We start from the raw sequence: 20456 nt of genomic DNA, 5'->3' as shown, positions 1-20456 counted from the left end.
GAGCCCGAGTCCAACAACACACAACACTTTATCCCAAATATTTTGGCATCTATATAAGGCAATACATAAGTCCCATTATTTTCTAACTCTGGGTTAGTAATCTCGCTCTGTCTCTTCACGCTTACCGCGTTGGTGGATTCTTTTGACAGTGGCTTACTGCACTTAGCTACAGAAATCTCCGAACCCTTGAGACTTCTGTCTAGCAGTTTCCCGAGTGCGATGCAGTCGGTTCCGCTGCTACCTCGTCTCTATTTCTACAATTTATAGGCTCCCGGCCCATATTCATTCTGACCGGACTTTGCTGACGTCCGTTCATGTCTCTATTCCTGCTTTGTCCCACGTTACACTGTGTAGGTGGCCTATTGCACCCTTGTGAGGCCATTTCTTGTAGGACGTCTCGCCTATCTCTCTCCTGCTCCTGTCTCCTCCAATCACCTCGATTTTGCGGTCCCCTGCTAAAATTAGGCTGCCAGAATCCCTGTCTGTAATTTCTGTTCCTAAGCCAGTGTGGTTGGGTTCTAAGCCTATTATTTCCATTTTCTTGTCTTCCCGTGTACCATCGTATGTGGTTAACCCTACGCACGGGACCAACACCTCCTCGATCGTTCCTCATCCTGTTATGACTACTCTGGTTATTCCTACTATTATTGTAAGGACCCCCAAAGGGCGGGTCAATCCTTCTCTCCCTGTTGGGACTTTTCCCTCCGTTATGGCCATTATGGTATCGACTATATGCATTGTTGGGGCTCCTGTCACCACCCCAGTTACTCTGATTTTGGGCTCCTGTCTTTGGGGATGAAAAGGCCGTACTTGCCCCCTTCCCCGCTTTCTGGTCGGTGGGGCTTGAACCCTTTCCTTTGCCATGTTCATAATCTGCCTGTCCACTACATTCATAGTGCGTGGCGTCCGAACCATCCAGTGCAGTCAATAAATCTATTGTTTCCCCGAAGTCTCGGGGCCCTGCTACGATCAGATTATATCTTATGTTCTCGGGATACTGCGAAATCACAGTTTGGATCAGCTCTGAATCCGGTATTGGCGGATTGAGGCTTTTCCCTTTCTTAACAATTTCAAGAAAATAATCTATCATAGAGACGCCTCTTCCCGCGTCAAACCTGCTCTGATTAATTTCCTTCCTAATTCTTTGTTGTTGTCTTTGTCCCCAGTATCTCTCCGAGAATTTTTCTCTGAATTCCTCATAAGTGACCTTATCCCCTAGGGCCACTAGCGCCCAGTTGAGTGGTCGGCTCTTTAGGCTCTTTCGTACGACAGTCATTTTTAAGTCATCCGGCACCCCTCTTACTCTAAAGTACGTTTCTAGCTCACTTATGTAGTTATGTGGGTTTGAAAATTCAACCTCATCAAAAATAGGGTAACCAATCTCATTCAAAATGTGAGTGGGGTACTGGGGACGGCCTAAATATGCCTTGTCGTTTACATTTATCAACTCACTACGCACATCATCCCGTGAGGTCTGACATTCCTCACCAACACTATTGTTAACATGTCTTACATTTATGTTGCTACCTGATGCCGGGCTCTCACTTGTGCCCTCTTGTCTAGAAACTGCACGGTCCGAGCTGCTATGTCCGCTTAAATTTGCGGGACTACCCCCATTTAGTACGTCGTTTATTGAGTTTAATTTACTTCTTAATTCTTCCAAACATTCGTTATCCGCCCTTTCTTTATTCTTTATGGCTCGCTTGAGACCGTCCACTTCCTGATCCATTTCACCTATTTTCTCTTCCACCGAATTCTGAATTTCTCGAACCTTCTCCACTATCGTTTCCTCAACAGCTGATTTTAGGTCGCTATTCTCTCTAGTAGTGCTATCTCTAACTCTAACTTCTAAATCCTTCATACTTTCTGACATCCTATCCATAGCTATCTTCAATTGGTTCTCCATTCCGATCCCATTCTCGGCTAATTTCCCCTCTAGCTTCTCTATTTTGTCCTCCATCTTGTTTCCTCTCTCCGCTAATTTTGCAATATGATCTCTAATCTCTCTCGAACTTTCCCCCAATCTATTTTCCATTTGTTTTATTTGTTCTCTACTTTCCCTTGAATTGTTGTCTAATTTATTTTCCATTTGCTTTATTTGTTCTCTACTTTCCCTCGAGTTATTTTCTAATTTAGTTTCCATTTGTTTTATTTGTTCTCTACTTTCCCTTGAATTGTTGTCTAATTTATTTTCCATGAATTGTCTCATCTGCTCCCATAACTGTTCTAGCGTCATTTTCCCTTTGCCACTGTCTCTACTCTGTTGCTTTTCCACCGATCGCTCTCCCTCTATTTCTTGTCCTGCGTTATTCTCGACCTCCTCCCTAATTTCCATAATTTCCTCGTCCTTCCTTTGCTCCATGGTTCCCTTGTTTCTATTTCCTCGTCTTTCTCGTATTTTCCTAACTACCTTACTCCTATGGCTACGTAGTATCATCTATATGCTACTCTGTCATCTATCCGACGCTTGCTTTCCCAATAATAATCTAACTAGGCCTGCATTTGCACTCGACTCACTTCCAACAAATTACGCAATACACTTATTTCACTCTTTCCCCCAAAATATCACACACAAAAAAAATACATATATATACCCAAAATATCACACCAGAAATTGAAACATATACACTTTATAATTATTCCCCCAAAATATCATATACATATATACACATATATTCATCTTCTATTCATACTTGCCACCGCCTCTCCGAGTCGCCTTCTCTGGTGGTCCCCGTGTTGTCTTCTCTAGTGTTGTCGTGATGTCGCGATGGCTTGGTTCTGTTCCCGCCTTCCAGCGTCGTTCCTCGGCTATGCAGGGCTGAAATGCTCCGTCCGGTCCTCCGCGTTGTTTGGTGCTGTGTTCGCACCCGGGGCCGGTCACTGGAACAGTTGTCTTCCTTCGAGCCCCACGTTGGAAAGCGCCATTTGTGGGTGGGGTCGTTATTGAGTTCCCACGTTGGAAGCCATTTGAGGGTGAGTGGTTATTGTGACCACACGTTGGGCGCCATTTGAGGGTGGGTGCGTCTCGATGTTGCGTGAGATTCACTCAGGGTAGCCGAGGTACGGTTGTGGTGTAGGTTGATGTCGGGAATAATCGCAAGCCGGCTACTTATATAAAAGGCAGTGTAAATTCCAAAACTATAAGTTTATTGTCGTATTCACTTGGTAAACCCTAGAGTATGTATTTCCGGCTGATTTATACTTCAATCGTTGGTCGCAATTCTGTATCGACTCAGTTGCAGCTCTGAATAAGCTCTATCCGATACTATAAATTCAATACTCTGTCCCGTACACTACGACACGAAGCTCCTAAATGTTGGCGAGTAGTATTGCCGATGACAAAGTTCAATCTATCGAGTCTTCGCCTGAAGAAAGACTATTAAGTTGGGCCGCCGACACAAAAAAAAGATGTCGCGCCGTCTACTCGAAGAAAAGTAGTTATCCTATCGACACGAAACGAAGTAGTTATTCTGCCCTGTATGTAGGGCCGCCGACACGATGAGATCTTGTGCTTGTGCCCTGTATGTAGGGCCGCCGACACGATGTGAAGTTGTTTTTATGATCTCCGCTCCGCGGCGGAATAGTAGTCGTTATCTCCGCTCCCCGTCACCCTTATTTATAAAAACCTATCCTACGCTAAAACTAACTATTCTATTGGTTAAAAACTACGTCACTAACTGGCCTAAAATCTATTCCCTATTGGTCCAAAGTGACCTCATAAGCTGGACCAAGATCTCTTCTTATTGGGCGCGAAATATGTCATCTCTAAATTTAGACTTTGGATTTCCCATAACCTCAAATTAGTTTGTATATCTCACAAGAATACCCGTTCTTTGGAAAACCCAAGCTTGGCAGTATCATTCCCACGGGTCCAGTCTAACTTTAGGGTTTTATGCTTCATCGAGTCTCTATACGAAACCCCGCTCAAGGTGGCCCTAAATCTGTCCGATGCTGACAAGTGACGAAACACCTGTGTGGGAAGCTAATTCTAACGAAGTCGCCAGAACATCCCCGCGAATACATGTAATAAAAATATGGAGATATCACTTCGCTAATAAATCGGTCTCTCCCTCTCCTAATTACTGCTTCACTATATTCATGATTAATCCGATTTTCCACGCAAGAACGAATTAGATAGAATTAAACACTTAATTATGAAATGTATTACATAGTCGTCGTCCACACCTGTGGAGTAACGGTTAGCGCGTCTGGCCGCGGAACCAGGTGGTCCGGGTTCGATTCCCGGTCGGGGCAAGTTACCTATTTGAGGTTTTTTCCGGGGTTTTCCCTCAACCCAATATGAGCAAATGCTGGGTAACTTTCGGTGCTCGACCCCGGACTCATTTCACCGGCATTATCACCTTTATCTCATTCAGACGCTACATAACCGAAGATGTTGATAAATCTTCGTAAAATAACCTACTAAAAAAACCTTGACTTGCTTAACGATGTTCTCTTCTTATTGCGGAGGACGAACTTTGCGCTTGTATTTGATATTTATTTCTTTTGTTTATTTGTTTACTTGTTTTGTTTGAAAGTTTGTGTTTGTTATTGTGATTGTGTATTTGTAGGTGTGTGTGTGTTTGTGCGTTTCTGTATGTGTGCTCTTTGTGGGTGTATGTGTGTTTGTATGCGTGCTTCTTTTGTTTGCTTGCTTGTTTGTGTGTTTATTTGTTTATCTGTTTGTTTATTTATATGTTTATCTATTCATTCGTTCGTTCGTTCATATTTTGTCCTTGCAAATTAAAGGAAAATTCCTTACAACTCATTTAGTGAACCTGCAATACCTGCGTCTGGCACGAAGCAAACACAATATTGACTACAGACAGTATTGTCTCTACATTATTCACGTTCTGTATATGTTTATATAGACCTATTTACGCACATACTGTACATAAGAAATGTTTTTGTACAGTTACTGAAGCTAACGCGCTGGTCACCATCCTGGTCGCCTGGTTTCAATCATCGGACATGTTGTGATGGAATATGTGGACAAAGCAGGCGTTACGACAAATTTTCTGGGGTACTCCCGTTTGCCTCTATTACTTTATAAACACTATCTTCTTCCTTCATTTCACCTGTCATATGCATTAGCTAGAAATAGGCTCGGGTAGAATATGAGAGGTTGTACGGGTTCTAGAGACAGGCAAAATGTCTATCAGGATTGCCCATGACTGTTTACGTCCGTGAGCGGGCTTACGCTTCGTATCGTTCGCCCGCCTGCAACCTTCCCTCACAAGCAGGCAGGCAGTGTGGTTGCACGTGACTCCCAAACAGTCCTAAGAGTGACCCGAAAGGCCTGCCGACCTGCGCCAGACTGTGCTGCTTTCAGGTGCATGATAAATATCAACCAAGTCACTCAAACCTGACAAGAAGCCTACAGATATAGACAAACTACTGAAAACTTAATTTGTTGTCTTCTGAAACGTACTGTTAATAAAGACAAAGAAAACTATTTCTTGTCAACATAATATCCATTAAATGCCAACAGTTATTATAAATTACTTGCACTTTCCTTTTCATCGTAGTAATATAAATTTAATGCAAACCATTCAAACTTTCAGCTTCATAAATAAAAATAAATCTGTCCCTCAGAAGTTAAATAGCAAATCAATATTCTGAAGAACGAAAAACTTTTACACACTTTATAGGTATTCATGAGACTTTTAATTGTTGATAAGGAAAAAGTTAAAATGAAATATTTTTCTATAATAGTTGTTGATATTCATAATAATTGTTACCAATATATTTTCAACATAATTCTCTTCTCTTCTCTTCTCTTCTCTTCTCTTCTCTTCTCTTCTCTTCTCTTCTCTTCTCTTCTCTTCTCTTCTCTTCTCTTCTCTTCTCTTCTTCTCTTCTCTTCTTCTCTTCTCTCTTCTCTTCTCTCTTCTCTCTCTCTTCTCTTCTCTCTTCTCTTCTCTCTTCTCTTCTCTTCTCTTCTCTTCTCTTCTCTTCTTCTCTTCTCTTTCTCTTCTCTCTTCTCTCTCTCTCTCTTCTCTCTCTCTCTTCTCTTCTCTCTCTCTCTTCTCTCTTCTCTTCTCTTCTCTTCTCTTCTCTTCTCTTCTCTTCTCTTCTCTTCTCTTCTCTTCTCTTCTCTTCTCTTCTCTTCTCTTCTCTTCTCTTCTCTTCTCTTCTCTTCTCTCTTCTCTTCTCTCTTCTCTTCTCTTCTCTCTCTTCTCTCTCTCTCTCTTCTCTCTTCTCTCTTCTCTCTTCTCTTCTCTTCTCTTCTCTTCTCTTCTCTTCTCTTCTCTTCTCTTCTCTTCTCTTCTCTTCTCTTCTCTTCTCTTCTCTTCTCTTCTCTTCTCTTCTCTTCTCTTCTCTTCTCTTCTCTTCTCTTCTCTTCTCTTCTCTTCTCTTCTCTTCTCTCACAAGATACGAAATGTTACTATTTTGTTGAGCCAGATACACTTTGCAGGAACATGAAATGTATAATATTGTCTTATTATTTTATCAATTCTGTAGCGCAATAAATCGTAAAACTGCATTTCTTTAATCAAGAATTATCTGCCGTGTTGGACCATAATATAAAGATTTTTTGAAGTGACTAAATAGCCAACGAACTTAGATTTCAAACTAGTACTGTTTCATCTTAACCAGTGCAGACTGGCTTCCGTGAATGAAAGTCACTCTTCCTTATAATACGAGCAAACAGGCAGGCTTTCTTGGGTCCCGCCTGGACTGAACCTATAAAACCCGGGCTCAGTGGGTTCAGTTTTAGAAGTTAACTTGCTTTGTAGCGTCACCGGAACCCAAGCCTGACGGCAAGCAGGTACGGGCGTCAGTCTTGTCTGATTTGTCGGTCTCTAACGGGTTCTAGATGTTAATATAGCAAGAAATTCTGGCTCTAGGGCATATCAGACTACTCGTTCGAAGATGGGGCCTTGCTCTGTCAGTGCAGAGATAGTATGGCCATCTGTAAGAATCGGATTCAGGAATGTCACTCAGTCCACCTGCAGAGGCTTAGACAATCATCGCATATATGCGACGCACAATAGACCAAAGCAAACTTAAGTTCAACTGGCGCAGTCCTCGAGAAGTCACACTAAACCAAGGATTGCAAAAGAAAGAGGTGACAAGGATTGTCGATGATTTTAAGTGATATGGTATATACGAGTAGTTGTGACTCAAGGTCTAGTTCTCTAGTTGCGTGAAATCCAACAGTACAGGTTAAAGGTGCCTGACTGCTTGAAATTGTATGATTAATTTTATGAGCAAAAATTTGTGGTAAACCATATCTTTATTCTCATCGTATCACTAATCTCAATTGTTTTATCATTAGAGGTAGGAAATTCGTACCAAAACATAAATTTCAGGTTGTTTACAGCCACGCATAATAGATCATCGCTTTCAAGAATGTTTGTTCAAACATTTTTGTCCAGTATAACATTTCGTCCAAATTTCTGCGACCAACACATCTAAGTCCAGTGAAATAACTCCACAGCATTTTCGTCCAAGAGTAAATTTCGTTCAGAAATTTTTATTCCACAAAAATTTAGTCCAATATACTTATTGTCCAATCGTGATTGATTTTGGATATTCAGATACTAGAAGCAAATTTTAAACAGATGCCAACAATATAATACCAACTAATGGAGAACTAAAAAATGGACTGATATTACTAGAGAAATGCATACATTAGTTTTACTCAAAATTCGACCCTCACAAGTACTAACATTGTAATTCACTTTCTTACATTTTTCAGGAGATGAAAATAACTTTTTAAAATGATCGTGTAAATTAGTGTATACAGATATGTAGAATAACAATAAGCTTTCACATACAATTGGGGAGGTTTAGCGTTACAATGATAGTACTGGGAGAAAAAGAAACAATTTAAGACCATATTAACTACGACAACTCAAAACTATAAAAAAATTGGATTACAATGTTAGTACTTGGGAGGGTCGAATTATCAGGTATGGATCCCAAAATAATTACTTCAAAAAGGAACAAACCACTGCTCATAAAAGACGGTTACTGTTGTCAACACCACTCTTATAATAAGGATCGAACCAGAATCGGTCAACCTGTAATGAAATTACAGAGCAATGCACAGAATCCCGAAGATGGAAATTAAAAAAGGAAATTACACTTTAAAAAAATAGCTGCAATGAATGCATGATCATTGTTCTTTGAAATAACTGAAAATAAATCTCATGTTTTATTTCAGTAATTATTTTTTGTAATAAACATAGCTATGAAAATTTCAAGTAAATAAATTTGGGCTAAATCAGGTAAGGACAAAATATATATAGGACGAAATTTCACATAGGGCCTAATACTAAAATGACATGGATGAAAAATTTGTGGACAAAATTTGATGCAAGACAAACGTATGACTGGAAAAATGTAAAATTAGAACTAAATTACGAATGGACGAAAACGTAATGGACTAACATTCTGCTAACCAGATCATCTCACTAGTTGCCTGCTGTGTATACTATACTCTGCTCACGTAAACAACTCACAGTATATCCGCAACTGTGGCTGGATGACTTTCGTATCTACATTACGGCAATAAGCATAGTAGAGAAGTAGTTTCATTACGTGTTAACGTTTGCAGCGGAGTTGTGCAGTTCAGCGAGCGGTTTTCAACGCGGTAGAATTGAAATCTTCCAATCACACGAAGTTGAATGAAAAACCTAAAGATTTACTGGTAATCATACAAATCTATCAGGAAATGGAGATACATATTAAGTGGAAATTATGTAATGTGTATACGTAATGTAAAGTACGAATATTATTTCAGGGACGCTGCGCTACGAAATATTTATATGGAAAACTATTCTTTGCATGGCGGATACAACAATCAAGAGAAATTTGAGAATTTGTCTCAAAATAGACATAATGTTTTGCTTTCTCGATCTATATACGTATGATGCTGGTATATTTCAATATCCCTTCAAACAATGGCCTGCAGCAGTCTATAATATAGAAATGACTGACGCCGAAAGATGTGGAAGAATAATTATTGTTCATATATATAGACTACAAATTCGCAAAAGTCCCAATAGTCATTAGTAAAAAAATGAAAACTGTTCATTAAACGAATTATGTGTTTAATGTGTTGTGACATATAGGTATGAAATGCACTATTATATTCACAAAGCTGTTGTTCACTTCGTGATACAGTAAGGAATATTGTATGATATTTCAGATTTGTTCCACTTACGTTTTATAACGCAGAACGAATATTTTCAGGGTACAAATACTATTTTTCTGAACATAGAACATAAATATATTTTGGTAAACTGAAAATGTAAATTATTATTAATTGTAACAAGGCTAGATACATATTATTACGTATTTTGTTATTCTTATATATAGGCCTATATATGTGTGTATATGTACAGGGACATCATTTTATTTTACTAACATTTTTAATATTAACCTGGCTATACCTTTAGATTAATGGTTCAGAGCCGGAAACACCCCCTTCCACGATTGAAGTTCGACGATTCTGGCGTAGAATAGAAACAAATCACTTTACTAGGTATAGGAGGGAAGAAAAGTAGTTCATCCATTTACGTAAACTAGGAGATATCGTAATTTTGAATTTGATAATTTTCATTAGCTTTTTGTTTAATCAAAATACAGTACGGTATTAACAATAAGTGTTTTTACTCACGAACTGAGTTATCCATGCGAATGTATTCATTATGCAATTTATATTATACTGTCTACAGCACATTAGCGTACAAATAGATCAGGGCTGGGCACATTACGTGATTCTGAGAAATGAGCGCTGTGTGCTTTAAAGAGCGAGCTTGCGAGCGCTGTGACGTATGCATATTGTACGTCATTCAGTGTCGGTGCAGTGGTGACTCTGCAGTATGATAGCGAACTTTGAAGACGGAGTTTCCGCTCATACACTGAAGTGTCCGGCTATTCCCAATACTTTTAATGTATCATGGGAGGAGGAGTTCTTTTAGATAGATAGGAGTGGATTAGCAAAGTATTTAATTTGGCATAAAAGACTCCAACTGATTAAGAAGTTCAATATCCAACGACATTATTCTTTACAACATGTTACTGAATATAACAAATATGTTGGTAATGAACGCCATAAATTAATACAACTTAAAGAAAATGTTTCTCAGGTACATTATATTAGAGTATCTATTTGATATTTACATTGCATTATAAGTTATTATACATTTAGTAATATATAATTTTAAATTATACAAGTATTATGATATATCATAGTATAGTATATTACAGTTCATGATATATCATATATCATATTATATATCATGAACTGTAATATACTATACTATGGTATATCATAATACTTGTATAATTTAAAATTATATATTACTAAATGTACTATAATAACTTATAATGCAATATAAATATCGAATAGATACTCTAATATAATGTACCTGAGAAACATTTTCTTTTAGTTTTTGTATTAATTTATGGTCATATCATATATCATATTATATCATCATAATCATATCATATATTATATTATATTATATTATATTATATTATATTATATTATATTATATTATATTATATTATATTATATTATATTATATTATATTATATTATATCACATATTAACAGGATGACAATAATGCACTTAGTGAATCGGCTATGAGAATTAGCTACAAAATTTGCAAGGGAATTGAAAACATCCAACGAAGGTGAATTCATCAAGCGATGTTTAATTATATTGGCAGATGAACTCTGCCACAGCAAGTAGGGGAAGTGGAAGCCATACGCCTGTCTCGTACAACCGTGGTGAGGAGATTGCAGTATGTGCGTATGGGTTATGTAAATAAGCCTAATCTTTCGGTGCTGGACCCCGGACTCATTTCACCGGCATTATCACCTTCATATCATTCAGACGCTAAATAACCTAGATCTTGATACAGCGTCGTAAAATAACCCAATAAAAAAATAAGCCCAATGATTTGTGTGTGTGCATAGAGCGTAGTTTATTTCATTAAATTAATAAGAGTGTTATAAATTGTATTCTGTAATGTACAATGGATTGATGTAACATCCTTATAAACTATTATGTACTGACAGACTGAATGACTAGAACAATCGTGGCTCTTGTTATATTAATGCAGGAAAAGTAGCTGTAATGCGAGTCCGACACTGTGTGAGCGTTCTGCTCTGGCTTGGAATTGAAGTGCCTTGCGGAACGAGAGCAGCTCTGGCCGACTAAATGGAGCCGCTCTCATGCCCGGCCCTGATATAGAGAATCAAGTTGATTGAAAAATAATCATAATATGGATATTTAAACACATTTTTGAAAATGGTGGCCGTTCATTTAGATACAGGCTTCAGTTCTTTTGTGCATATTATCGCACTACAGACTATTGCATCTAATTCCAATTACCAGTTTCGTCCTTCGTACTGGTAACTCATGTTGAAATAATTCTATATCTATTGTATAAAAGAGTACCTTACGTACTGTAAATTCAATCTTCACTTCTGCCAGACCGGCACAGGTAACATTACTGAGACATGCTATCTACTGTCCATCCAAGTGGTTATGTTGCAGATCGTAGAAAAGGGGGAAATCACGTGACAGATAATTACTTTTATTTAAGTTACTTTAAACAGTTGCGGGTGAGGGAAAATGGGATGCGACGTAGGCAAACGGACAGTATACTCTATTTTATTTCAAGGAGTGCAGTTCGGTGGCTCCTTTGAACACCCACTTACAGATTTATAACTTCCTACACAAACACCTCTGACAATTCCATCCTGTCCCCGCGTCTCAACATTGCATATTTGCCATAATCCTGGTGACCTTCGAAATGAAACAGTGAGACTGACGGGATTCTTGGAATTCGGAAAAGTTGCGGCAACTCTGCCTCCACGTGGATTTGAGGGGAACCTGTCAATTCTTCTGAATGAGGGTTGTGATTGGTTAGTAACAAGTGAAGACAAGATTTCCGTCACAGTAAGGAAGACATTTATTTATGACAAGCAATTAGTAGGGGGCAGTAGAAGGTCTGTCGGTAAAGTCCTTTCTATGAAACTGCACTCCATGAAAAAAAATAGAGTATACCTGTGCGAAAATATGATTCAATATTGAAAGCTCTTTCGTCACTGGAAAACGCGAACATATTTCTGGAACGTACTATACTCAAAAACTCAATACTGTTTGTGTTTACTATGACCTTAAGGCGACTTTAACTGTATACGCTTGGTTCTGTGAGGGGAACAGTTGGAAGTTCACTAGTAGCCTAGAGGGGATGAGAGTGAAGTACATTCAAAAACTCAGGTACAATAAAAATTGAAGTAAAAATAAAATGATGTCCCTGTATATGTTGGTACATTATTTTATATTGAAAATTACGAAGAATATAATAATTGTCAATTATATTTTTTTCACACAATGTTAATTGTTCATTTTATTATTGATTCTAAGGCCATGGATCCTTGGCACAAATCTAAGTTTGGTTACGACGCGACTGTACAGGTTTGTTTTGCTGGTTTGTTGACGTTGAGAGCTGTGTCAGTACAGTTAATTCAGTAAATATTTAGTCCAAATTCACACAACCTAATAGTTTTTGTACGAACTTCTTACCTCTGTTTATCATACTTCACTTTGATCTAAATTATTAGTAACGATCAACATCCATTTGACAACGAATTTCTACATGACTTGGTATCATGATATGGGAGGTGATAAAACTACACACTTTTGTTTTGCTCATCGTTCTTATCTGGAATTTATTATATGTATCTGATTAGGTTAAAACATATTCCCATAAAAATGTTTGAACTACTGACTCTGTGTATGCTGCTCAGTGTAGAGGGTGGATGGTAACCTTTGCACCAAAATGAAACTGGTAATAGATTATGAGGATAGATTTGAAAAATCTAAATAGGTTTTTTCCCTAACATTCACCGTTTTATAGGAAATCTTTATGTTTCTATGAAGTATTTGCCAACAGCACGGCTACTTTAGAAAGTGCGGCGTGCACTCCTTACGTTTCCCTCTCCCTCTGCAATTATTCCATTTAAATTCATGGCTAAACGGTTTTATTTGCAAAAAAAATTCAAGACATAACTTATTCAGATTATTTTTACCTATCTGTTTGTATAGCAATCAGAAATTTCTCTCGAGCCATTACCGCAATAGAGCGCTACAAACATTGGGCAAATACTATTTTTTTTTTCCTGCTTAACGGTGCTTCAGCAGAGGAAAAGTGTAATAAAATTTTGTTACCTGTATATTTAACATGTAGATGCACCTTGGTGCATCGATACCCTCGCACCCTGCACACAAACATAATCATTGTTCTCCCTCCCGAATCCTTTTGTAATGAGAAACTAAATTTAAATGTAGACCTACATGTGTGTAGTTATTCAGTTCGTTTACTATAATGCAACATAAAGTTTCGTCTTACCTGCACCACTTACTACGTTAACTAATCTTCCTTTAGACTTTTTAAGCAGAGACAAGAATGCATTCGTGACTCTGACTTGGCCAAGGTATTCACGTCATATGTCTTCTGAAAGACATCGATGGGAGTCCATTCTACTTCTCCAGGAAATGCAATACCAGCATTGTTGACAACAGCCCACAGCTCTTCAAAAAAGAAAAATTGTTATACAAAAGACAAAAAGAAAATTGCCAATTGGAGAAAGTCTTTTACTTTTTAAGTATAGAAACATTACTATGCTATAAGTAATTATGTTGTACGTTGAAATAGAATGAGACACAAATTCATGTCACAGGATGATCGATAAACATAATCCCCTTGTGTTGATGTACACTGTGATAATGACATACAATAGGATATCTCTTTCCTGTAGAAATGAAACGAGTAATTGGGGACAAATGGACAGTGCGCTGTAAGAGTAGCGCCGACTCTGCTCGCTACTAGGGACCGGGGAGTACCTAGTCAGGTACAAGGAAAAAGAGTAGTAATGTCGCTAATAAAATTCGTGACATGACTTATTGTTCAAGAAGCTACTACAGTAGTCAAGTGCGAGGTTTATCGAATCTAGTACCCAGTTTCTAAAGCCAAAAAAAAAAAAAAAAATTCCCGTTTTCAAAGATATAGAAACAAATTATCTCGCTGAAATGAAGTAGAAATATGTTGTGGTCCAGGGAGTATTGTTGAAATAAGGTTGAGGAGGACAAGAGAGAGAGAGAGAGAGAGAGAGAGAGGTAACAAATTTCTCCTGGTAAGGACAGCACAGGTGAACGTCATATCCATCTGATGTTAACGATATTGTGTTCTTGATTATCATCGAAACAGGACGGCTGAAAGCTACCACACCTATTCTCAAGTTTAGCGAGCAATATTACATTAATTGAAAACGCTAATTGCTATATAAATGGAAACTGAGAAATATTCAGGAGAATCTTCTATGGAACAGGAAATATGTGCAGTAAGTTACATCACACAAGTGCATGAAGCATAGACGTCTTCAGTACGGAACGTTATTAGTAACAGCACAGTCTACTATATACATTCACGAAGCTTGGGATGTTTTTTTGCATTTCTCACGATAGTTGCTGGCCGCTTGGAGCGCTGTGAGTACTAGGAGCAATAGACTGTGTCACTGCCATCGTGATCTAATACAGGCCGTAAGGCAGACCATGTGATTCGCTTAACCCGATCACGAAGGGCGACGTTTCAACCATATAAATTAATTGGAATGCATAAAGAGTAACATATATTTCTCTAAAATGTAGTGTAATTGCATTAATAAAATTTAAAACAATGATTAGGACACACTTCAGACATCATTTCTTGCGAGTTAAGATGTAATATTATTTTTGTTGTGAAAATTACGTTGTTCGTATGTGTAATACCTGCCTTTATTTCGTTTAAATATTGCGAAATTATTGTACATTCATTTATGCACGATTCAATAATTTTCAGTTGCACCGCTTGAATATTTAGATATGTTGAAATTATAGGATATGTTTACTGTAGGCCTACCAGTTGCCCATTTCTGTCTAATTTTAGTGGTCTCCAATGCCCTGCCACTACATATGTATGTTATGTCATATGGAAAGTATAGGTTATGTTTACTATATTTAACTTATATTCCTATATTTGCAATTATACATTATGATTATACATAATGTCATGTATGACACCCGTCATATTCTATTTGTCTGTATTTTAATACTACAATTGAGTACTGAATTATTGTATTTATCTACTACCTAAGAGACGAAGTAACACAATGGTACGTACACTAATTTCATAGGAGTAGTATGGTAAATTTTCTGTCTACAATTAAGGAAGGTAGATGTGCTAAATTAAAATCACAATATAAATTCGTTTTTATTGAACCTCAAAATAGCTTCCATTCTAAACTTAAAATGTTGATGCGACCAGATTATGTTAACGCTTAAAATTCTCTTCACATTAAAATAACACAGTTTTGTAATTATTTCTGCAACATATTATGCAACAAGAATTATGCGGAACTTATGGACACATTACACTAAATAAAACTTAGCAATGATACGCAATAAAGTTAAAATATAATATTTCACTGATCTCCATACATTGAAATAGAAAACCCGAACATACATTACGGCCTGGTCTAGAAAAGGCATTGACTGTGCCGTATTTCGCTTTGTTGTGAAAAGTAGTGTAAATTGTGAAATGTTCGTTATCGGTTGTAACAACTGTAAATGGCTAAAATACAATAATTTGAATAATAATATGGGACAAGGAGACGTTTGTGGTACTATAAATATTGTAAGAAAAAGAGGTCATATTTATCCTTCTTCCGAAAAATCCAGGAAGGTGAGTTTATGAAATATAATATATACTTTATGAAAATAATATATATACCTTATGTGTTTCACATTTCAATAGTGGAAGAAAGGTGTTAATTTTTTCAAAAGAATACGATATCGAAAGTACAATACATTTTATCGTCTGCTGGGGAAAGGGTCTGTGATGAGGTGATAGTAGCGATCCTGGTGATTAGCAACTATCTATGGATGCGTATTTCAACTGTCTATGTTTGCATATTTAGTAAGTATTAAGCTTCGTGACTGTATATACTAGACTGTGGTAACAGTGTTTCCTGCATCACTAAACACGTAAAAACCTTTTTTCCTGTCAAACACTTGTCCACGACCGTTCAATTTAAATCCAAACGTTTCACCGAGTTTACCTCTCAAATTCTCATATGACATAATTGAGTTTACACTTTTCACAAACCATAGAAGACTGATTTTTTTTTTATCAAACTAAACACACAATCTTCATAATACAAACTCAGTACAGAAACTGCAACTGCAAAAGTACAGCGATCGAAACAGAAGAATGATCCCTATTGTAATCGAATTGCCAGATTTTAGAAAGAGAAGTTGTTACGCTCTCACTTGCACACAGTATAGACATGGCTATTTTATAAGGGATGAAGAGGACGAATCCCAGAAAAGTATGTATTTCATATGCCAGGAAGATGAGCTGACAACAAGGTGGAAGGTTTCTTGGAAAATTATAAAACTTAATAAGGGTTTCGCATTGTGTTTCCACTTTCAATAGAGGTAGACTAGGTCACTGTCCTCATATCTCACTCTTCTTTCTGAAGTGTTTGCGCAAAGATTTTCCCTACGCTACCTGGATTACAGTTATAAAATAACAGTACTACTGTTTCCGACAGATAAATATTGTAGAAATTTTTAGTATGAGTTCGTATTAACATAATAATAATTATCAAATACAACCGATTAATCTTAATCGACTTGATTAATCGATTGTCCCACAACACTATTATAAATGCATGTAGACCTACCACCCAGCAACTCATGCGTCCCTTCCTGTTCCCGTGCTCAAAATCAGTAGTCGGCGCCTATGGGGGCCATTATCAATAATCCTTCGGATTGCAGTATCACCGTCAAAACCGCCCCATTATAAGCACCACTTTTTATCACAGCGGCAACCACCGCATTCATCTTCATTGCCAGTGTAATCACTACATTTATTTGAGTACAAATTGAATCTTTAATGAAGTCTCGTTCAATGCACCTGTGTTCATAGTGGTCGGTTTGAATACGTCATGACCTCATGACTCGGTAAGAATAAACTTACCTTTTTTGTTTTCTTGAAGAATAGATGTAATCCTTTCAACTGCATTTCCAACCTGCTCATCTTGTGTGACGTCAAGTTGTATAATCTTTAACTTGTCAGAGCAGGAGCTCTTCAGTTCCTTAGCTCCGTCTCCTTCGGAATACAGGCAACCAGCAAATACCAGGACCCCTAAAGAGTCCAATTTCTTTGCAAACTCGTAGCCAAATCCTGTGTCACAACCTGTTTAAGAATTAATACGGAATAATATTAGCAAATGGTTGATATCTCTGACTTAAAAATTGTTTATTCTGTGTTCTTGTTTCCGAGGTGTTTCCAAATCTAAGAATCAGGTGGATTTCAAACTGTTGTCCACAAACAGGATGTAAGGTTTTACACTGTGATTAGGTTAAAACTATGTTTATATATAATTGAATTTCTTTTTTATTTGATTATTTATTCATGTACCCATACACGTATAAAATGCCTATGTTACATTGAGTCCTATTATATCTTCTCCAAACATTGTTCTTCATATTGCGTTGACAAAATGCATTACCACAATAACAAATACGTTTATTTGCTCCGCCTGTTTCCTATGTACTGGATAAGATTTTAGAAAAGCACTCATACGTCTGTCTTTCCTGTAAATTAAAAAAACAATGTAAATGAAACAAGAAGATATCTATACTGTGAATGGACTATGTACTTGTAATATTTATAGATTTGTTTTGTGTTCTTGCGCATTCTCAACAAAAATTGCACTGGAAATTAAAATGTAGGCCTATTATTTAACTTATCAGCCTTCATCACATGCTTCGATTTCATATTGAATTTTTCTTTCCTTTCTATTATGTTTATATCTGTTTCTACTTACGTACTGTACCTATTTCTCTACCTATGTATTTTTGACATGAAAATCTCTATTATAAAACTCCAATCTTTAGCCATATTCTAGGGAAGGCATGGGCATAAGGGATGGAAAGTAAATACCATTCTTTTCACTCTTTCTACAATATTTCTACATCACATGAATTTGGCTTTTCTTCTGCTCAGCGATGTACAAAACTAATGCGGCATATCATTACATTAAACATTTTAAATCAAGTCAAACACGTAATATAGTTATAATTTAGCACTCGATATAAATAATCACTTAAAAGCTCGAGTTCGTCCCTACTGTTTGGTGAGGACCAGTCTGTCTATATTAGGTTGAATACTATTACTACATAAACGTAAAGCAGTTATGAGATGATAGGCTGTTAGACATGTACGCACAGTTTTTTCAACAGCTACTGAAATTCGATAAATTTATCGGACTGAAATTTCAACTGGGTCATTCCATATAAAACTTCAAATTTTGTAACGTCAAATTCTGGATTTTTTCAATATTCCAGTAAATGAATATCATAATAATAGACCTAAATAGTGAAATGGCCTAATATGAACTTCATATCATCAATGGTTGAAATGTAATGAAGGGTGAAATATTCGGGGAGTTGATATGTAGACTATTGTTATACATATTATTAAACTGACGTGCTTCTTTGTATCAACATAAAAATTGTGCCAATACAATGATGAATATATATATATATATATATTTAAACTTTCTTTTGAGTTATTATGGATTTTTATTTCGAGTATATATTAAAACTTACAGTAAAATAAAGAAATGTTAATATTTTCTAATCGAATACTTTTTATACTATATTCAATTTTTTTTTCAGTGAGATAAACAATTCTTTAATCGATTACAAAAAATCTTATGATAGCATGTCTAAAACTTTTGAAAATAATAAATAAACCAGAATTGGAAATGTTGCCGCTTAAGTTCAAAGTCACGCGCTCATACCAGACCATCCACACGCGTGCTTAGCGATCGAAATAACAAATGCCAGATGTTACGACATCCGCTCACTAATAGCTTTCACGTGGAGGTTTGTTTTCTTTCTGTGATAATCTCAGCGCAACTTTCTCCCTTCAGTTCAGAGGGTGATTTTGTTCTGTTCTATCATTGTAAGTTGTAAGTGTTCAATATGGCTAAATTAAAGACGGAAAGTTGGAGTCATCTGTGGTATTGCAACCCTTTCGGACTTGAAAAACATTCGTCACAAGTCTGTAAAAGAAAATTGACAAGTAGCATGTGTAAAAGGTCCCGCAATTAGTGGTAGGTGATGCTATTTGCGAACGCTGTCGCTAGGGATGGGCGAAAAATAACGTAGCAGTTACTTAATTGTAACGATTACAAAAATAACTTGGACACGAAATAACTAGTTACTCGCTGTTACACTGTTACTTTCGTCTGGATTTAACTTCTGCAAAAGAAACTAGTTACAATAACGTCATTACGTAGTATTCAACCGGTCCATGAGATAGCGCGGCATTACTAATGTGTTTCACCATCTGGTTGCAAAAATATCAACTAAGCCCGTTTCCTAAAGCATAGCACTCAGAGCACGGTTTTGATCAGAGGCGAAAATATGATATTTCACAATGTTACTGTTATTAAATCTGTAAGAAAACGTATTAAAAAGGGCTATACTCTTAATAAAATATTTCCACTAGAAGTGGAATGTGTATATGCAAGCTAAACCATCACAAAAGTTAGTCATGATGAATAAATCAATTTAGTTTGTTATATATCATAAGCTATTGATGTCCTTCGTAATAATATAAAGTTTTCAAATACTTAAAATAAACTATTATTGCATGATTTGTCGCATTAGGGGCCTACTAATTTCATAGGTTGATCTAGCCTTTCAATATCGTGGGGGGGGGGGAGAAAATTGGAGCTTGTTTATATAGGTACCGATAAAACTACTTTAAATAATTTCTTAGACTTTGTCTACACTTCTATAAAGTCGTCATATCTTATCCTTTTACAATGCTTTCATGGGCGTAAGCAATTGGGTAGGTCATGGAGAGGCTTTGGCTTCCTAAATCTCAAAAGAAAATTAAAAAAAAATATGTTAGCACTGAATAAATACAAAAAGTAAACTGATAACAAGGTACATTTTAGAAAACCTGTCTAATATTAAAATGAAACTATGTGACACAAATCCATACTATTCAGTTACTATCCCCCCCCCCACCGTTCTGAAGTCACCAACATTGCACCACAGCCAGGGATGTGCTGGAGGGCACTCGCAAAGGCTCGCGCGAGCCCTTTGTTAAATATTTATATTGGTTCCAAGATCTTTGTTAAAATAACTCGCAAGGAAAAATCAATCAAACGCATTTTTCTAATTTAGGTAATGAGCTATTATTCTGCATTCTGCTAAAGCGATCGATTGAAAATACAGAAATTTAGTGGCTTTTGCACTGCTTGTTGGAGACTCTCTACAGCTTATTATGATTTCCTAGATTTCGTGGATAATTTAATAGGAAAAAATTTCCCTTTTGTCATTCACTACAGCCAAAGCCAAA

The 20456-nt window shown here is 36.8% G+C and overlaps 1 protein-coding gene and 1 long non-coding RNA gene across 2 annotated transcripts in view; one reads left to right on the top strand and one right to left on the bottom strand.

The window, feature by feature from the left end:
- The window catches only part of LOC138704835 (uncharacterized), a 412725-nt gene that overhangs the window by 224968 nt on the left and 167301 nt on the right, over positions 1–20456 (top strand). The gene's annotated exons all lie outside the window — the stretch shown is intronic.
- The window catches only part of LOC138704828 (retinol dehydrogenase 16-like), a 65076-nt gene that overhangs the window by 24827 nt on the left and 19793 nt on the right, over positions 1–20456 (bottom strand). Inside the window, exon 3 of the mRNA XM_069833124.1 lies at positions 17052–17270. Within this exon, the coding sequence (XP_069689225.1) occupies positions 17052–17270 (219 nt within the window). The remainder of the gene's footprint in view (positions 1–17051; positions 17271–20456) is intronic.

The sequence above is a fragment of the Periplaneta americana genome, chromosome 8 (genome assembly GCF_040183065.1).
Source record: "Periplaneta americana isolate PAMFEO1 chromosome 8, P.americana_PAMFEO1_priV1, whole genome shotgun sequence".
Taxonomy (NCBI): Eukaryota; Metazoa; Arthropoda; class Insecta; order Blattodea; family Blattidae; genus Periplaneta; species Periplaneta americana.
The sequence above is the reverse complement of the archived record's forward strand: the minus strand, read 5'-3'. Positions and strand labels throughout refer to the sequence as shown.